The sequence below is a fragment of the Pagrus major genome, chromosome 8 (genome assembly GCF_040436345.1).
Source record: "Pagrus major chromosome 8, Pma_NU_1.0".
NCBI lineage: Eukaryota > Metazoa > Chordata > Actinopteri > Spariformes > Sparidae > Pagrus > Pagrus major.
The window spans coordinates 3,272,702-3,289,532 of NC_133222.1; the positions used below are offsets into that span (position 1 = coordinate 3,272,702).

At 39.9% G+C, this 16,831-nt stretch overlaps 2 protein-coding genes across 2 annotated transcripts; both read right to left on the reverse strand.

Annotated features, from left to right (window-relative positions):
* Positions 1–955: 955 nt before the first annotated feature.
* Positions 956–4,043, reverse strand: LOC141001033 (E3 ubiquitin-protein ligase TRIM21-like). The gene is made up of 2 exons (XM_073471961.1): positions 3,986–4,043; positions 956–2,665 (listed from the first exon to the last, which is right to left on the reverse strand). Exon 2 carries the CDS (start codon positions 2,654–2,656, stop codon positions 1,019–1,021), a length of 1,638 nt encoding a protein of 545 aa, XP_073328062.1. The 5' UTR covers positions 2,657–2,665; positions 3,986–4,043; the 3' UTR covers positions 956–1,018.
* A 1,662-nt stretch (positions 4,044–5,705) lies between these two features.
* LOC141000858 (uncharacterized) lies at positions 5,706–16,102 on the reverse strand. Its single transcript, XM_073471738.1, has 4 exons — positions 16,029–16,102; positions 13,727–15,366; positions 9,856–9,872; positions 5,706–7,461 (listed from the first exon to the last, which is right to left on the reverse strand). Exons 2-4 carry the CDS (start codon positions 15,355–15,357, stop codon positions 5,984–5,986), a joined length of 3,126 nt encoding a protein of 1,041 aa, XP_073327839.1. The 5' UTR covers positions 15,358–15,366; positions 16,029–16,102; the 3' UTR covers positions 5,706–5,983.
* Between the last annotated feature and the right edge of the window lie 729 nt (positions 16,103–16,831).

A 16,831-nucleotide genomic window follows, 5' to 3' on the forward strand; every position in this document is an offset into this window, starting at 1 on the left:
ATTTCAGTGTGTATCTGTTCCAAAAACTATACAGTCTGTGATCCATCACAGCAACTAATCCCTCTGCACTTCACTGCTGTTCTCCAAAGTGTTGAGCAGCTTTTCTCTGTCTGAAACATTTCTCACAGATTACATTAGAAGGAGGAAAATAAGAGTTTTGACCTGAGATGGAGAATCCTTCTGATTGACCACAGCTGTACAAAATTAATGCAAAACAGACAAGAACTTGTCACTGACATGAGACAGAGTACTTGTACCAGTTAGATTTCATTGTTCTCCTGCCTTCATGTAATCTGCTTCAGCATCAGACTGTAGTTCTTTATTAAGAGCAGGTCCTCATGTGGCCACAGGCTGCAGTTTGTTGTTAACTCCACTAGAGGGCGACCTCAGATCTCACTTATTCTCTACAAACCAGTTGGAAAGATTTAGTTCATATCAGCTGCTCAAACCTTCAATAACACATCATCATCTTACACTACAACCTCTCTCAAATGTGATCTGAGCTGAGAACAGCTGATGGTGTTTTTAATCACATGATTTGGTCGTCATTAGAAACATCAGCTGCTGAAAACAATGAAAAATGCATTTCTGATTAAGGCAGAAAAACATCTTTATTTTACTTTTTTTTTTCATTTTAAAAACAAAATGAGAGAAAATTAAATTACATTCATCTCATCCATAAAATGTTCTTCAGCAATTTGTGCCAGTCTGCAACACTTCTTATATAAACAATGATCAGACCAGAAAAAGGTTTGAACTTGGCACCCAAATATTTAAGGAACAGAAAATGTTTATTATTTTTGAATACTTTGTTTCTGATGATTTAACAGTTCTTAGAAAAATAAAGTTCATTACATCATATCAATCAGAGTGATACTGTGACACATTTAAAAAAACAGAAAAATAAGGGAGAAAAAGTGATTCATCAGAATCTGAAACCAAACCAAATATAATCAGTAAATATACATTTATTACATTAAATGATGTGAATGTTTCTGTAGAAAATCAAATGTTTGTTCTACTCAGTGTGATTGACAGGAGAGATGATCAGAGGGGCAGAGTTTTTACCACCATCATTAAGACATGGACAGAAGTATGGGTAGAGTTTCTGAGTGAAGCAGCAGCCAGTAAAGGAGTAGATGAGAGCTGCAGCATCAACGTCATAAAAGGAGACCAGACCCTCCTCATAATCCACAAACACCCCCACCTTCTCAGGCTGATACTTCAGAGAGAGACGGACTGAAGGGTCAGTACCAGCTTTGTACTCATTTTTATTCCTCAAACCTATCGTCCAGTAACCATTCTGAGGAGTCAGTTTGATTTGTCCCTTCCTGTTGATCGACTCTCTGGCCACTCCTAAATCCCACTTAGTCTTCTCTTTTACTTGAACCTCATAATAAAATCTTCCTGAAGAGAAACTCTGCTTTGCTAAGACATTAGGACAAGTATCAAATCTCTCTGGGTTGTCTGGGAGATTTTTGTCTACATCACCACAGTTGACTTGTTTTCCATCATCAGACAGGATGAGTTCAGGATGTGCTGTATCAGGATCGAGTGTCACATCCACTGCATACTGCTGGACCCTCTTCAGCTCAGGCAGCTTCTTCATCTGTTTACTGAGCGTCTCCTCCAGCTGATTCACAGCTCTCACCACAGTCCCCTCATATGAAGGTGGATGGACGCTGACTCCTGTCCAGTCCTTGATGAGTGGAGCAGCGTTCAGTGATGGGAAGCTTTGGAAGTTGAAGAAGATGTTGTCTTTAGAACTTGAGAGCTTCTTCACCTCAGAGCTTCTCTTCTCCAGCTCAGAGATTTCCTGTTCCAGCTCTTTGATGAAGCCTTCAGCCTGTTTCTCTGTCTTTCTCTGCTTCTCTTTGATGGTGTCGATGAGCTCGGCCTGGCTTCTCTCAACAGACTCCTTCAGAGCGGTGAAGACCTGAACACCAGCTGCTATCTCTCTGTCTGCATCTTTCTTACTGAGCTCCACTGAACAATTCATCTCCTGAATCTTCAGTCGTCTCTTCTGGATCATCTGCTGAATTTCAGCGTCTCTCTTCCCCAGCTCGGCCTTCTTTCCTTCATATTCTTCTTTCAGAGGAACAATATCATGTGTCTTGTGGTCTAAAACACTGCAGACTTTGCAGACACACATCTGGTCGGTCTTACAGAACAGCTCCAGCAGTTTATCGTGCTTCATACACATCCTGCCTTTCATGTCCACAGGTCGGATCAGTGAATGTCTTTTCAGCTGTTTAGCTGTCAGATGAGGCTCCAGGTGAGTCTCACAGTAGGAGGCCAGACACACCCGGCAGGACTTCAGGGCCTTCAGTTTGGTTCCAGTGCAGACGTCACAGGGAACTTCTCCTGGTTTGGAAACTTGTTGCTCTGAGCTGCTGCTGCTGGCTTTCTGTTGAGCTGACTGTCTGAACTGAGCAGCCATCTCAGAGATGAAAGTATTGACCTTCAGCTCAGGTCTCGTGTAGCAAATCTTTTTACAGATGGGACACTCGTATGGGACATAAACATTCCAGTGTATAGTGATGCAGGTTTTACAGAAGTTGTGTCCACATGATGTGGTGACTGGATCAGTGAACACATCCAGACAGATGGAGCACAGAACCTGATCTTCAGTCAGCAGACAGCTGGCAGCAGACATGTTTACAGTCTGAGGACAAAAGTTTGAAAAAGAAAACTGTTATTAGACATCTCTTGATTAAGTGTTCAATAAACTATTACTGTTGGAATATAATGAGTTCTTTTGGGTTAATATTTGTAGTGTCTGAGTGTTTCTTATACCTCCTGAGCTCTGAGTGACAGGACAGGATGGGACAGGACCAGATGCTTCCCTTTAAGTATATGTGGGAAGGGGACAACGTAGAGGTCTCATGTCCAGGATAACAACATATTAGCCCTGTAGTGTGCGTCAGAGAATAGCTAAAGGAAGAGGCCCCACACCAAGGACTGACTAGTTCAGAGGTTCAATGTATACATTTCCATCTAAGTGTAGAGAGACTAACATCAACATAGTCACGCACACACATCCACGTACACATATTCCCTTGAGAGAGAGATGTTATGCAGACCCATCCTTTTCCAACAGGATAGAGGGGCCCTCAGTTCCCCAAAAGTAAACAATTAGAGAAACAGGCGGGCCTGAGCGAATGGACTCTAAAAGGACACACACACCAGAGAACGGGGGTGAATTTTTGTTGATCTCCTAAGACTGAGGGTCTGAGAGGAGTTCTGATAGAGCAGGGGGCAAAGCATTTTGGGCATCATTTTGCCGAGATTTGAGAATACCAGGGAGTGCACACTCTGGTTCGGACGCTGGCTTGAAATCTGTTTCAATAAAGATTGCTCTATCATATCCACCCAGCCTTGCCTCCGCAGAATTTATTTTATACTACACGCCGACACCTTTGGAGGAGAACAGCCCATTCACTTCATATTTGCCCTGGATACACCGGTGAGTGGAATTTCCTGTCTGAGTAGAGCCAGGCTTTTGTGTACAAAGGCACATAGCAGAAACAGTAAAGTTGAAAGGACAGGGTTATAAATTCAAGGCTTCTTACTTAAGTGTTTATCAGCTATATATTTTGTAAAACAGCAATTTTGTACCTTTTATACACAATAAAACACACTGTCAGATAAAATTAGACACTGTCCTCTGAGCTAGGCTAGTTACCCTTCAGCAGACTAGTTTATCTGTGTTTGTGTTTGTCGTTGTAATGGTTGGATTTAGCTGAGGCCCTTAACAGTAAATGTATGTAGTATAACAAACCAAAGTACTAAGATCTTGGGGTATCAAGTCTGATATTTCAATTTTCAGAGACAGATCGATAAAAGTGGGTAAATCAGCTTAAGCTAAAGCTAGCTGTGACTGTATCCTATCTAACTGTATCCAGAGTTCAGTCACTGTGGTTTGACTTTGACCTGTTTTGTAGTTCTGACAAAATGTACATGTTGAAATTGTCCGTGTACTCACCAGTGTTTTTCAGAGACTCTGCTGTTGTGTTGAGAAAGTTTTGTTCAGAGAGAAACACAGAGACTCGTCTGGACTGCAGCTCTACTTTCATTTGAGGAAATGCTGCACATTTTTTTTTAATCTCTCGGTTGCTCCTCCTCTCAGATTTCTAACTATCACATTTACAGGAGAAAAAAGGGAAGAAAAACTGAGATGGAAAAGTTTGCAGTGTGTGTTAATGGTGTGTGTGTGTCAGTGTTTATTCTTGTTATTTTTACTGTGAATATTGTAGCTGAGATCAGGTCCTTTCATTGTAAACTGTGAAGTCCTGCCTGTCTCTGTCTTCTTCATTTTTCATTGTTGGAGGATTTTACTGGTGAAAACTTCAAACTTGCTTTCGAGGCTCAAGATGAGTCAAGTCTTTGTGGAGTTCAGTCTCGAGTCCTCTTGTTTTTACATCCAGTTTGTGTTGATCATCAGCTGCACAAGTGACATTTTACTGCTATATTTAAGCTTCTGTGTTGCTTTAAAGTTCATATTTTGAGCTTTGTGATCATTAGTCAACATTATACTGAATGTTTATTGTCTCATGTATCACCCTAACACTCAAGTAACAGAGCTAAGAATCTCATTTTCCAATTAATTTTAAAGACCAAAATGTTACAATTTGTGGTAAAAAGGTGATGACCCAAATACAAAACACCAGGGAGGCAGGCAGGATTAAGAACAAAAGACGAGCTTTATTTCACAAAAAGCTGAGTAAACCAAAAACCAGGAATCCAAAAACAACCAAGAGGCGTAAATCCCAAAAACACAAAGTAGAAACACAAAAGCTAAAACAAAGTATCAACCAAGAGGAGCAAAGTACAACTCAGGAGAAACAAGAGGAACAAAAAAAAACAGAAACATGACACGGGAAGATGGTGGAAGACACGGGAACGGGTTCAGAGGAAACACAGGACGAACTGACAAAGACATCAGGGAGCACACAGACTATATACACACAGTGCTGACTGACAAACAAGACACAGCTGAACACAGAAAAAGGCAGAAAATTCACACAAAGGGAGGAACTGAAGAGCAACACACGACACAAGAGGGCAAAACTTCAAAAATAAAACAGGAAATCACAGAAACAAAAACAGAATCATGACACCAAAAAGTTCATTTCACAACATTTACTTCTGTTCAGAATTTCCAGAATCATCAAAGACTCTTCTAACCATCTGGATGAAGAAATATTCTGTCTGCTGCACTGGAAAAAATATTTTAATCTCAAAATTTTAAACGTTATCATCAGATACAAGATATCAGTATATAATGAAAGATATTGGTCATATTCAAATATGTCATTTCTGGTTACGTGGAAGAAACAGAGTCAGAAAATGAGAAAAAGGTTAATAACAAGTTAAAATCATCAGAAATCATCTAACCCGACTACAATATGACAACAAAACAGTTGAGTGGTAGATGTACAGAAACATACTGACATCAGCAGGCTGTAACACTCCTTTTATAGACCCCACAACGATCCACCATCATCTCACACTACAATCTCTCTTTAATGTGATCTGATCTGAGAACAGCTGATGGTGTTTTTAATCACATGATTTGGTCGTCATTAGAAACATCAGCTGCTGAAAACAATGAAAAACAAATTTCTGATTAAGTCAGAAAAAAAATTATTTTACTTTTCATCATTTTAAAAACAAAATGACGGAAAATTAAGCTACATTTGTCTTATCCATAAAATGTTCTTCTGCAATTTGTGCCAGTATGCAACACTTCTTATATATACAATGATCCGACCATAAAAAGGTTTGAATTTGGCAAAAATTAACGACATCAATCAGAGTGATACTGTGACACACTAAACAAAAACATTAAGAGAAGAAAGGGAGAAAAAATGCTTCATCAGAATCTGAAACAACAACAATGTACAAACCAAATATAATCAGTGAATATACATTTATTTCATTAAATGATGTGAATCTTTCTGTAAAAAATCGAATGTTTGTTCTACTCAGTGTGATTGACAGGAGAGATGATCAGAGGGGCAGAGTTTTTACCACCATCATTTTTACATGGACAGAAGTATGGGTAGAGTTTCTGAGTGAAGCAGCAGCCAGTAAAGGAGTAGATAAGAGCTGCAGCATCAACATCATAAAAGGAGACCAGACCCTCCTCATAATCCACAAACACCCCCACCTTCTCAGGCTGACACTTCAGAGAGAGAGGGACTGAAGGGCCAGCAAGAGCTCTGTACTCATTTTTATTCCTCAACCATATTGTCCAGTAACCATCCTGAGGAGTTGGATTGATTTGTCCCTTCCTGTTGATCGACTCTCTGGCCACTCCTAAATCCCACTTAGTCTTTTCTTTAACTTGAACCTCATAATAAAATCTTCCTGAAGAGAAATTCTGCTTTGCTAAGACACAACAATTAGTATCAAATCTCTCTGGGTTGTCTGGAAGATTCTTCTTTACATCACCATGTTTAACTTGTTTTCCATCATCAGACAGGATGAGGTAGGGATGTGCTGTATCAGGATCGAGTGTCACATCCACTGCATACTGCTGGACCCTCTTCAGCTCAGGCAGCTTCTTCATCTGTTCACTGAGCGTCTCCTCCAGCTGATTCACAGCTCTCCTCACAGTCTCCTTATATGAAGGTGGACGGACGCTGACTCCTGTCCAGTCCTTGGTGGGTGGAGCAGTGTTCAGTGATGGGAAGCTTTGGAGGAGGTGGAGGTGGTCTTCAGACTGTGAGAGCTGCTCCACCTCAGAGCTTCTCTTCTTCAGCTCAGAGATTTCCTGTTCCAGCTCTTTGATGAAGCCTTCAGCCTGTTTCTCTGTCTCTCTCTGCTTCTCTTTGATGGTGTTGATGAGCTCGGCCTGGCTTCTCTCAACAGACTCCTTCAGAGCGGTGAAGACCTGAACACCAGCTGCTATCTCTCTGTCTGCATCTTTCTCACTGAGCTCCACTGAACGCTTCATCTCCTGAAGCTTCAGTTGTCTCTTCTGGATCATCTGCTGAATTTCAGCGTCTCTCTTCCCCAGCTCGGCCTTCTTTCCTTTATATTCTTTTTTCAGAGGAACAACATCATGTGTCTTGTGGTCTAAAACACTGCAGACTTTGCAAATGCACATCTGGTCGGTCTTACAGAACACCTTTAGCAGTTTATCGTGTTTTGCACACATCCTGCCTTTCATGTCCACAGGTTGCATCAGTGAATGTCTTTTCAGATGTTTAGCTGTGAGATGAGGCTCCAGGTGAGTCTCACAGTAGGAGGCCAGACACACCCGGCAGGACTTCAGGGCCTTCAGTTTGGTTCCAGTGCAGACGTCACAGAGAACTTCTCCTGGTTTGGAAACTTGTTGCTCTGAGCTGCTGCTGCTGGCTTTCTGTTGAGCTGACTGTCTGAACTGAGCAGCCATCTTAGAGATGAGAGTATTGACTTTCAGCTCAGGTCTAATGTTGAAAACCTCTTTACAGTCTGAGGACAAAAAGTGAGAAAAAGAAAACTGTAATTAGATATCTCTTGATTAAGTGTTGCATAAACTATTTCTCCTGTAATATAAGGTGAGTAATGTTAAGTTCTGTTGTTATGGAACAAAAGTAGATACATTAAGACAAGCTAAAGACCAAAAATACAGAAACAAAGAGAAGATGGAGGAGGAGGTGGTGTTATTGTGGATGTTAATATTGATATAATTGCAGTCAAACTCACATGTCAACATCTTTTTTTTGTCAAGTTTCAATTCAAGTGTAAGAACACAAACCAAATCTCCTCATCCACTATTTTGTTTGCATTACAGTGATCATATATTGTTTATTTAATAACAGCTTAATGGCTCAATTATTATTTGTTGAAATTGTTTCTCAATTATTTATAATTATATGAGTGTGTAGAGCTCAGGTTGTGTGTTAATACATATTTCTGAAACACAGTGAACATTATCAGTTGTACAAAGGCACACAGCATGTAGCTGCTGATACATTAAAGTAGCAAGGACAGGGTTATAAGCTCTATAAGTTGTAAAACAGCCAGTCAGATAACATCAGACACTGTTGGGAGGATCCAAAGGTCATCTAAGCTAGACTTGTCAGTCTTTAGCAGACTAGTTGATCTGTGTTTGATTTTGTCGTTGTTATGGTTGGATTTAGCTGTGACCCTTTACAGTACATGTATGTGGTATAACAAACTGAACTACTTAGATGTTGGGGTATCAAGACTGATGTTTTAATTTTCAGAGACAGATCGGTAAAAGTGGGTAAATTAGCTTAAGCTAAAGCTAGCTGTGTCTGTATTCTACCTAACTTTATCCAGAGTTCAGTCACTGTGGTTTGATTTTTAGATTTTTGTAGTTCTTGAAAATCAAAATGTACATGTTGAAAATGATAATACAGGTGTAACAAAGTCAGGTACTGGTTTTAACTCAATTCAACCAAATCTTTCTGCAGTTTCTCTTTGCGTGGCCGTGTACTCACCATTGTTTGTCAGAGATTCTGCTGTTGTGTTGCTGAAAACCAGATGGATTCAGTTGAAGTTTTCTTCAGAGAGAAACAGATGCGTCTCAACTGCAGCTCTACTTTAATTTGAGGAAATGCTTCATTCATTTTTTTATATCTCTCAGTTGCTCCTCCTCTCAGTGCAGCTCTGTGGTTTTATTGCCTTATTGTAAAATACCTTGACACAGATTTGAAACAAGTTGAGATTTGACCTTTTGTTTAGTCCTCTTTTTTCTACAATGTGTCAGTGTTTATTCTTGTTATTTTTACTGTGAATATTGTAGCTGAGATCAGGTCCTTTTATTGTAAACTATGAAGTCCTGCCTGTCGCTGTCTTCTTCATTTTTCATTGTTGGAGGATTTTACAGGTGAAAACTTCAAACTTGCTTTTGAGGCTCAAGTTGAGTCAAGTCTTTGTGGAGTTCAGTCTCGAGTCCTCTTGTTTTTACATCACTAAGATGTGTTTGTAAAAAGGTGAAAACATCTCAGACTGGGCAGAGTCAGCTGCTCACATATTACTCATAGATCATCTATATGTGTTGGAAAGGCTGGCAGTGACACCTAGTGGACCAAAACAGGAGTTGCACAAAAACAGTGTTTTCTCACTTAGTCACTGCAGCAACAGAAGAGGAGTGGATGGTTCATGGACAGTTTTTTGTTTATTGTTGTGTGTTCATGAAAACATTGTGCTGAAGTTTTCCTCATTGAGAACATATTCTGTTTGTGGTGCAGTTTATTGCATCATTTTACTGTTCATTGTTTGTGGTTAATCGTCACGATGCAGCAGCTGATTAGCAGACCCACTTTGTGAGCCTCGCGTTGGAGCCAGTTTGTGTCGATCATCAGCTGCATAAGTGACATTTTTCTGCTGTAATTTAGCTCCTGTGTTGCTTTAAAGTTCATATTTTGAGCTTTGTGATCGTTAGTCAACATTATACTGAATGTTTATTGTCTCATGTATCACCCTAACATTCAAGTAACAGAGCTAAGAATCTCATTTTCCAATTAATTTTAAAGACCAAAATGTTACAATTTGTGGTAGAAAGGTGAGGACCCAAATACAAAACACCAGGGAGGCAGGCAGGATTAAGAACAAAAGACGAGCTTTATTTCACAAAAAGCTGAGAAAAACCAAAAACCAGGAATCCAAAAACAACCAAAAGGTGTAAATCCCAAAAACACAAAGTAGAAACTCAAAAGCTAAAAGAAAGTATCAACCGAGAGGAGCAAAGTACAACTCAGGAGAAACAAGAGGAACAAAAAAAACAGAAACATGACACGGGAAGATAGTGGAAGACACGGGAACGGGTTCAGAGAAAACACAGGACGAACTGACAAAGACATCAGGGAGCACACAGACTATATACACAGTGCTGACTGACAAACAAGACACAGCTGAACACAGAAAGAGGGCAGGAAATTCACACAAAGGGAGGAACTGAAGAGCAACACACGACACAAGTGGGCAAAACTTCAAAATAAAACAGGAAATCACAGAAACAAAAACAGACTCATGACACCAAAAAGTTAATTTCACAACATTTACTTCTGTTCTGAATTTCCAGAATCATCAAAGACTCTTCTAACCATCTGGATGAAGAAATATTCTGTCTGCTGCACTGGAAAAACTATTTTAATCTCAAAATTTTAAACGTTACCATCAGATACAAGATATCAGTATATAATGAAAGATACTGGTCATATTCACATATGTCATTTCTGGTTACGTCGAGGAAACAGAGTCAGAAAATGAGAAAAGGGTTAATAACAAGTTAAAATCATCAGAAATCATCTAACCCGACTACAAAATGACAACAAAACAGTTGAGTGGTAGATGTACAAAAACATACTTACATCAGCAGGCTGTAACACTCCTTTTATAGACCCCACAACGATCCACCATCAGTCTGAAGTTGATCTTTAACCTTTTCACATGTCAGCAGCCTGTATTTCTTCTTACTCACTTGGGTCAAGATAAGTACAACAAATAAAGTCTGTGTAATATTGATAGCCAAATTTAACCTAAGACTCCCTATTAATGTTGTATGAAGCACTACAAATGGTGCCCAGTGTGAGGCAGTGTACTGTTGGCAATCATTCATAATTGTGCAATATTAATTTCAGCATAATTTGGCCAGTGCTAAAATTTGAGATTCACATCTTGAACCTTTTAGCCAAAAGTCTTAACATTTGACACCACTAGTCTACTACAGGAGTAGATGTTGATTTCTACTTATAAACAGTTGCATGGTGGTGAGAATTGATTTATCAATCAAATATAACCCATTTGATTAACCAAAATCTTTTAGCTTATTGAGACATTTGCTTTTGCCGCTATTGATTCAAGTTGAAAGTGCTTTGTAGAAATTGTAAGAATTTCAGTTCAGCATTTGAACCAGGGCCGACCCTGGGCATAGGCAGTATAGGCGAATGCTAAGGGCGCCGTCATCCATGGGGGGCGCTGCAAACGGGGGAGAGAAAAAAAACAAAACAATAATGCTATTTTTTTACCAGTGCTATTAGTAATATTATTTCCAAATATTATATAAGCCCACAGCAACATAACCTTATTGCAAAGCCTATTAAATAATGGAGAGGCCTTTCTTCTGGGTTCCTGGCTCGTTGCACTGTACCTGCCCTCTGTGAGGGAGGGGGCGGGGTCGAGAGGCGAGTTGCCTGAATCTGACCGGACCGTGACCCAAGAGAGACGTTTATTGATACTGTAGCGGAACCACAATGTCCAAAAGACTGAAACCATCCGGCGCCCAGGGAAGGAAAAGAAGGAAAGAAGAGGAGAAACATGTGAAAAAGAAAGAGGTACAGTAACGTCAATGTGATGAAGTGAATGAAACTAATATGCATCATAGTTACCGTTGTTGGAGCAGAGTGTTAACTTGCTAGCTTCCTTCAGACGATTGTTTAATAATCAGTAAATAGCTGAGTCGACGTAAGTTAATGTTACTCCACCTTAAATTCATCAGGGACGTTTGGAAAGTTAACGTCAGGCCTGTTCAGGTGCTATTTTAACCTGTTCACTGTGTTTTCCTGCTTGTATGTCAGTTAAAATGCTCTGAGTTTTCCATCCACTTTATAAGTAACAGGGTAGTTGTAAGCCTTTGGTTTATTGTGTCACAGTTTATGTTTGTTAAAGTTTACATCAGTGTTAAAGTGCAGTTAAAGTGTAATACTGTTAATACTCCATACCTTAGCTTTCCCATATCATTCATAGGCTATATATAGCTATATATAAGTTTCGCTGCACTTTACTTTAGTCTATATAAGTCTTATGTATAGCACACACCAAGCATCTGTTTTTTTATTAAAATGTAACATCCAGTGGTCACATATACTTCTCTTCTCTCTTCAGATGCACTTTTAAAATATTTCACCACCACCGCCAGTGACACAGCATCAGGTGCTCCTGTCCTCTACCTCAGCACAGAGAGTGACACAGCATCAGGACTAAAGGCTGCTGACTGGCCGTCTCTTCTAACTGACACAGTAAGAAAGGAGTTAGTTCACAGACGACCATTTCAAATAAAAAACAGTTACACATATCCCAAAAACAAAGATGGGAGAAAGTGTCCACATGACTTTTTTACCAGAGTCTTAGTCAGTGTGGAAGAAATCAAAAGAAGCTGGCTGATGTACTCAAAAAAGAATGATAGCTTGCACTGCTTCTGCTGCAAAAGGTTTCCTCCCAAAGAATACAGACTGCTTTTATTTTGTATGTAAATAGAATATTCTTTAATATGTGTGTGCAATACCTTGTTTATATTGTATTTTTAATTTTTTATCACTTGTTTCTTTCGTTTTTATTTGGTGTGATATTTTTGACTTAAAAGAAATAAAATCTTGAATACATAGCTACATGTAGTTTCTGTGTGAGTGTATGAAAATTGATTGTGAAATTGTCTGTGATGCAAGGGGGCGGCAGCCAAAATCTTGCCTAGGGCACCAAATTGGTCAGGGCCGGCACTGATTTGAACATCCAGTGCTGAGTCACAATGGAAAATTGACTGATGCTGATTTTTCTGTTTCAGCTGGCCTTAGATCTGAATACTTTTTTAATAATATTGAGAACAGTAAATGCACCATGCTGTCACTGTGGATTGGAAAGCTTACATTTTCAGGGTTTTAGGGGTCATGTCATCAGACAACATGCTGGATAACATGAAGTCCCTTAATGGGTGGAGATTTTTAAGATTATCAACAAAATGCATGTAATATTAGCTAAAATTAAAGTAGTTTTAAATTACAAGATAACTCAACAACAGTGATTTGAGTTTATTTCTTGTTTAATACAAAATGTGAATCTGCAAACAGCAAATCCAGATGTAGTGGAGTAAAAGTACAATATTTCCTCTCACAGTGGTGGCAAAGTCAAAAAGCCTCCAGAAACAGAAATGTTAAGTTTTGTGCTTTTGTAATGTGAGTAAATGTACTTAGTTACTTCCTGTCTCTGACAGTAACATTTCAGTGTGTAACTGATCCAAAAACTATACAGTCTGTGATCCATCACAGCAACTAATCTCTCTGCACTTCACTGCTGTTCTCCAAAGTGTTGAGCAGCTTTTCTCTGTCTGAAACATTTCTCACAGATTACATTAGAAGGAGGAAAATACGAGTTTTGACCTGAGATGGAGAATCCTTCTGATTGGACCACAGCTGCACACTGTAGATTCTACTTTTTTAAAAAGTAGTTAAAGTACAATATTTCTAGAGTAAAAGTCTTCTTAAGTGGAAGTTGCTGATTTTAGAATGAGCTTAAAATGCAAAACAAACAAAAAAACAAATTTCTGATTAAGGCAGAAAAAATCTTTATTTTACTTTTCATCATTTTAAAAAGAAAATGAGAGAAAATTGAATCACATTTGTCTTATCCATAAAATAATCTTCAGCAATTTGTGCCAGTCTGCAACAGTTCTTATATAAACAATGATCAGACCATAAAAAGGTTTGAATTTGGCACCCAAATATTTAAGGAACAGAAAATGCTGATTATTTTTAAATACTTTGTTTCGGATGATTTAACAGTTCTTAGACAAATAAAGTTCATTACATCAAATCAATCAGAGAGATACTGTGACACATTAAACAAAAACATTGGCAAAAAATAAAAAGGAGAAAAAATGCTTCATCAGAATCTGAAAAAACAACAATGTACAAACCAAATATAACCAGTAAATATACATTTATTACATTAAATGATGTGAATCTTTCTGTAGAAAATCAAATGTTTGTTCTACTCGGTGTGATTGACAGGAGAGATGATCAGAGGGGCAGAGTTTTTACCACCATCATTACGACCAGAACCAAAGTATGGGTAGAGTTTCTGATTGAAGCAGCAGCCAGTAAAGGAGTAGATAAGAGCTGCAGCATCAACGTCATAAAAGGAGACCAGACCCTGCTCATAATCCACAAACACCCCCACCTTCTCAGGCTGACACTTCAGAGAGAGACGGACTGAAGGACCAGCACCAGCCTTGTACTCATTTTCATTCCTCAACCATATCGTCCAGTAACCATTCTGAGGATTCAGGTTGATATGTCCCTTCCTGTTGATCGACTCTCTGGCCACTCCTAAATCCCACTTAGTCTTCTCTTTAACTTGAACCTCAAAATAAAATCTTCCTGAAGAGAAAGCCTGCTTTGCTAAGACACAGGCACAAGTATCAAATCTCTCTGGGTTGTCTGGGAGATTCTTCCTTACATCACCACAGTTGGCTTGTTTTCCATCATCAGACAGGATGAGTTTGGGATGTGCTGTATCAGGATCGAGTGTCACATCCACTGCATACTGCTGGACCCTCTTCAGCTCGGCCTTCTTCATCTGTTTCCTGAGCGTCTCCTCCAGCTGATTCACAGCTTTCACCACAGTCCCCTCATATGAAGGTGGACAGACACTGACTCCTGTCCAGTCCCTGGTGGGTGGAGCAGCGTTCAGTGATGGGAAGCTTTGGAGGAGGTGGAGGTGGTCTTCAGACTGTGAGAGCTGCTCCACCTCAGAGCTTCTCTTCTCCAGCTCAGAGATTTCCTGTTCCAGCTCTTTGATGAAGCCTTCAGCCTGTTTCTCTGTCTTTCTCTGCTCCTCTTTGATGGTGTCGATGAGCTCGGCCTGGCTTCTCTCAACAGACTCCTTCAGAGCGGTGAAGACCTGAACACCAGCTGCTATCTCTCTGTCTGCATCTTTCTCACTGAGCTCCACCGAGCGCTTCATCTCCTGAATCTTCAGTTGTCTCTTCTGAATCATCTGCTGAATTTCAGCGTCTCTCTTCCCCAGCTCGGCCTTCTTTCCTTCATATTCTTCTTTCAGAGGAACAACATCATGTGTCTTGTGGTCTGAATAGGTGCAGAGCATGCAGACACACATCTTGTCGGTCTTACAGAACAGCTCCAGCAGTTTATCGTGCTTCGTACACATCCTGTCTTCCAGGTTCTCCACAGGGTCGATCAGCTGATGTCTTTTCAGGCCTGACTTTGTCAGATGAGGCTCCAGGTGAGTCTCACAGTAGGAGGCCAGACACACCAGACAGGACTTCAGGGCCTTCAGTTTGGTTCCAGTGCAGACGTCACAGGGAACTTCTCCTGGTTTGGAAACTTGTTGCTCTGAGCTGCTGCTGCTGGCTTTCTGTTGAGCTGACTGTCTGAACTGAGCAGCCATCTCAGAGATGAACGTGTTGACCTGCAGCTCAGGTCTGGTGTTGAAAATCTTTTTACAGTTGGGACACTGACACGGGACATTTTTATCCCAGTGTATAGTGATGCAGGTTTTACAGAAGTTGTGTCCACATGGTATGGCGACTGGATCAGTGAACACATCCAGACAGATGGAGCACAGAAACTGATCTTCAGTCAGCAGACAGCTGGCAGCAGACATGTTTACAGTCTGAGGATGAAAAGTGAGAAAAAGAAACTGTAATTAGATATCTCTTGATTAAGTGGTCAATAAACTATTACTCCTGTAATATAAGGAGTCATGATGAGCTCTGTTGGATAAAAATGTGCCCTTCCTGTCTGAGTACAGCTCAGGTTTTGTGTTACAGGTAATACCAGTTTCTGAAACGCAGTAAATATTATCAGCTGTACAAAGGCACAGAGCTGAGACAGTAAAGTTGAAAGGACAGGGTTATAAGTTCAGGCTTCTTACTTAAGTGTTTAACAGCCATATAAGTTGTAAAACAGCCATTTTGTGCTGTTTGAAGGCAATAAAAGACACTGTCAGATAACATCAGACTCTGTGCTCTGAGCTAGGCTAGTTAGCCTTTAGCAGACTAGTTTATCTGTGTTAGTCTTTGTTATGGTTGGATTGAGCTGCTGTGCTTTACAGTAAAGGTATGTGGTATAACAAACTCAATTAATATCAGGTATCAAGCACAATGTTTTAATATCAGGAGACAGATCAGTCAAAGTGGGTAAATTAGCTTAAGCTAAAGCTAGCTGTGACTGTATCCTATCTAACTGTATCCAGAGTTCAGTCACTGTGGTTTGATTTTGACCTGTTTTGTAGTTCTGACAAAATGTACATGTTGAAATTGTCCGTGTACTCACCAGTGTTTGTCAGAGATTCTGCTGTTGTGTTGAGAAAGTTTTGTTCAGAGAGAAACACAGAGACTCGTCTGGACTGCAGCTCTGTTGTCACTCAAACTTTCACTTTCATTTCAGGACATGTGACTTGAAGTTTTTTCTCTCTCAGCTGCTCCTCCTCTCAGTGCAGCTCTGTGGTTTTATTGCCTCACTGAAATAACCTTGACACAGATTTGAAACAAGTTGACTTTTAGTTTATTCCTCTTTTTTCTACAATGGAAGTATTACGGAAGAGTGTTAGGGTGAGGGATGAGGGGGAAAATGAGAGGAGGAAGTTTTTGGTTTTTTTTCATTATTTACTTCAAGAATAAAGTCTAAATTTGGAGAATAAAGTCAACTCTTCTGGTCCCTCAAGTCCAGTTAGGGGGGCGACCTGGTAGCGACTGACAGCTATGCGAGCTGCCCGAGCATCCGGTCTCTGCCATTACTACATCCTTGGAGTGTAACGTTAAAAGTGAGTTTTTTGAAGCGACGCAGCGGCATACTTAATCGATATGTGTATCATATGAGTATCGTTAACTCATTAGCAACCTAATGCAAGTCATCAACCAGCCACTAGAGGATATGAGGCTAGCTAAAACTGCAAGATGCTATTTTTGCTGTTGCTGGAACGACATGCTGTATTCGCTCAACTTTACTAACGGGACTGTTTGCAACTATTTCCAGGCTAGTCAAGATGCAGAGCCTCAAAATCACCATGAAATAACGTGCTAATGTTCCCTCAGAGTATAATGCTGTTTTGCTGTTAGCTACAACTTTGGTGCTAA

Excerpts from the sequence above, each read along its gene's own strand:
- LOC141001033 (XM_073471961.1), bottom strand. The coding sequence starts at position 2,656 with ATGTCTGCTGCCAGCTGTCTGCTGACTGAAGATCAGGTTCTGTGCTCC.
- LOC141000858 (XM_073471738.1), bottom strand. The coding sequence starts at position 15,357 with ATGTCTGCTGCCAGCTGTCTGCTGACTGAAGATCAGTTTCTGTGCTCC.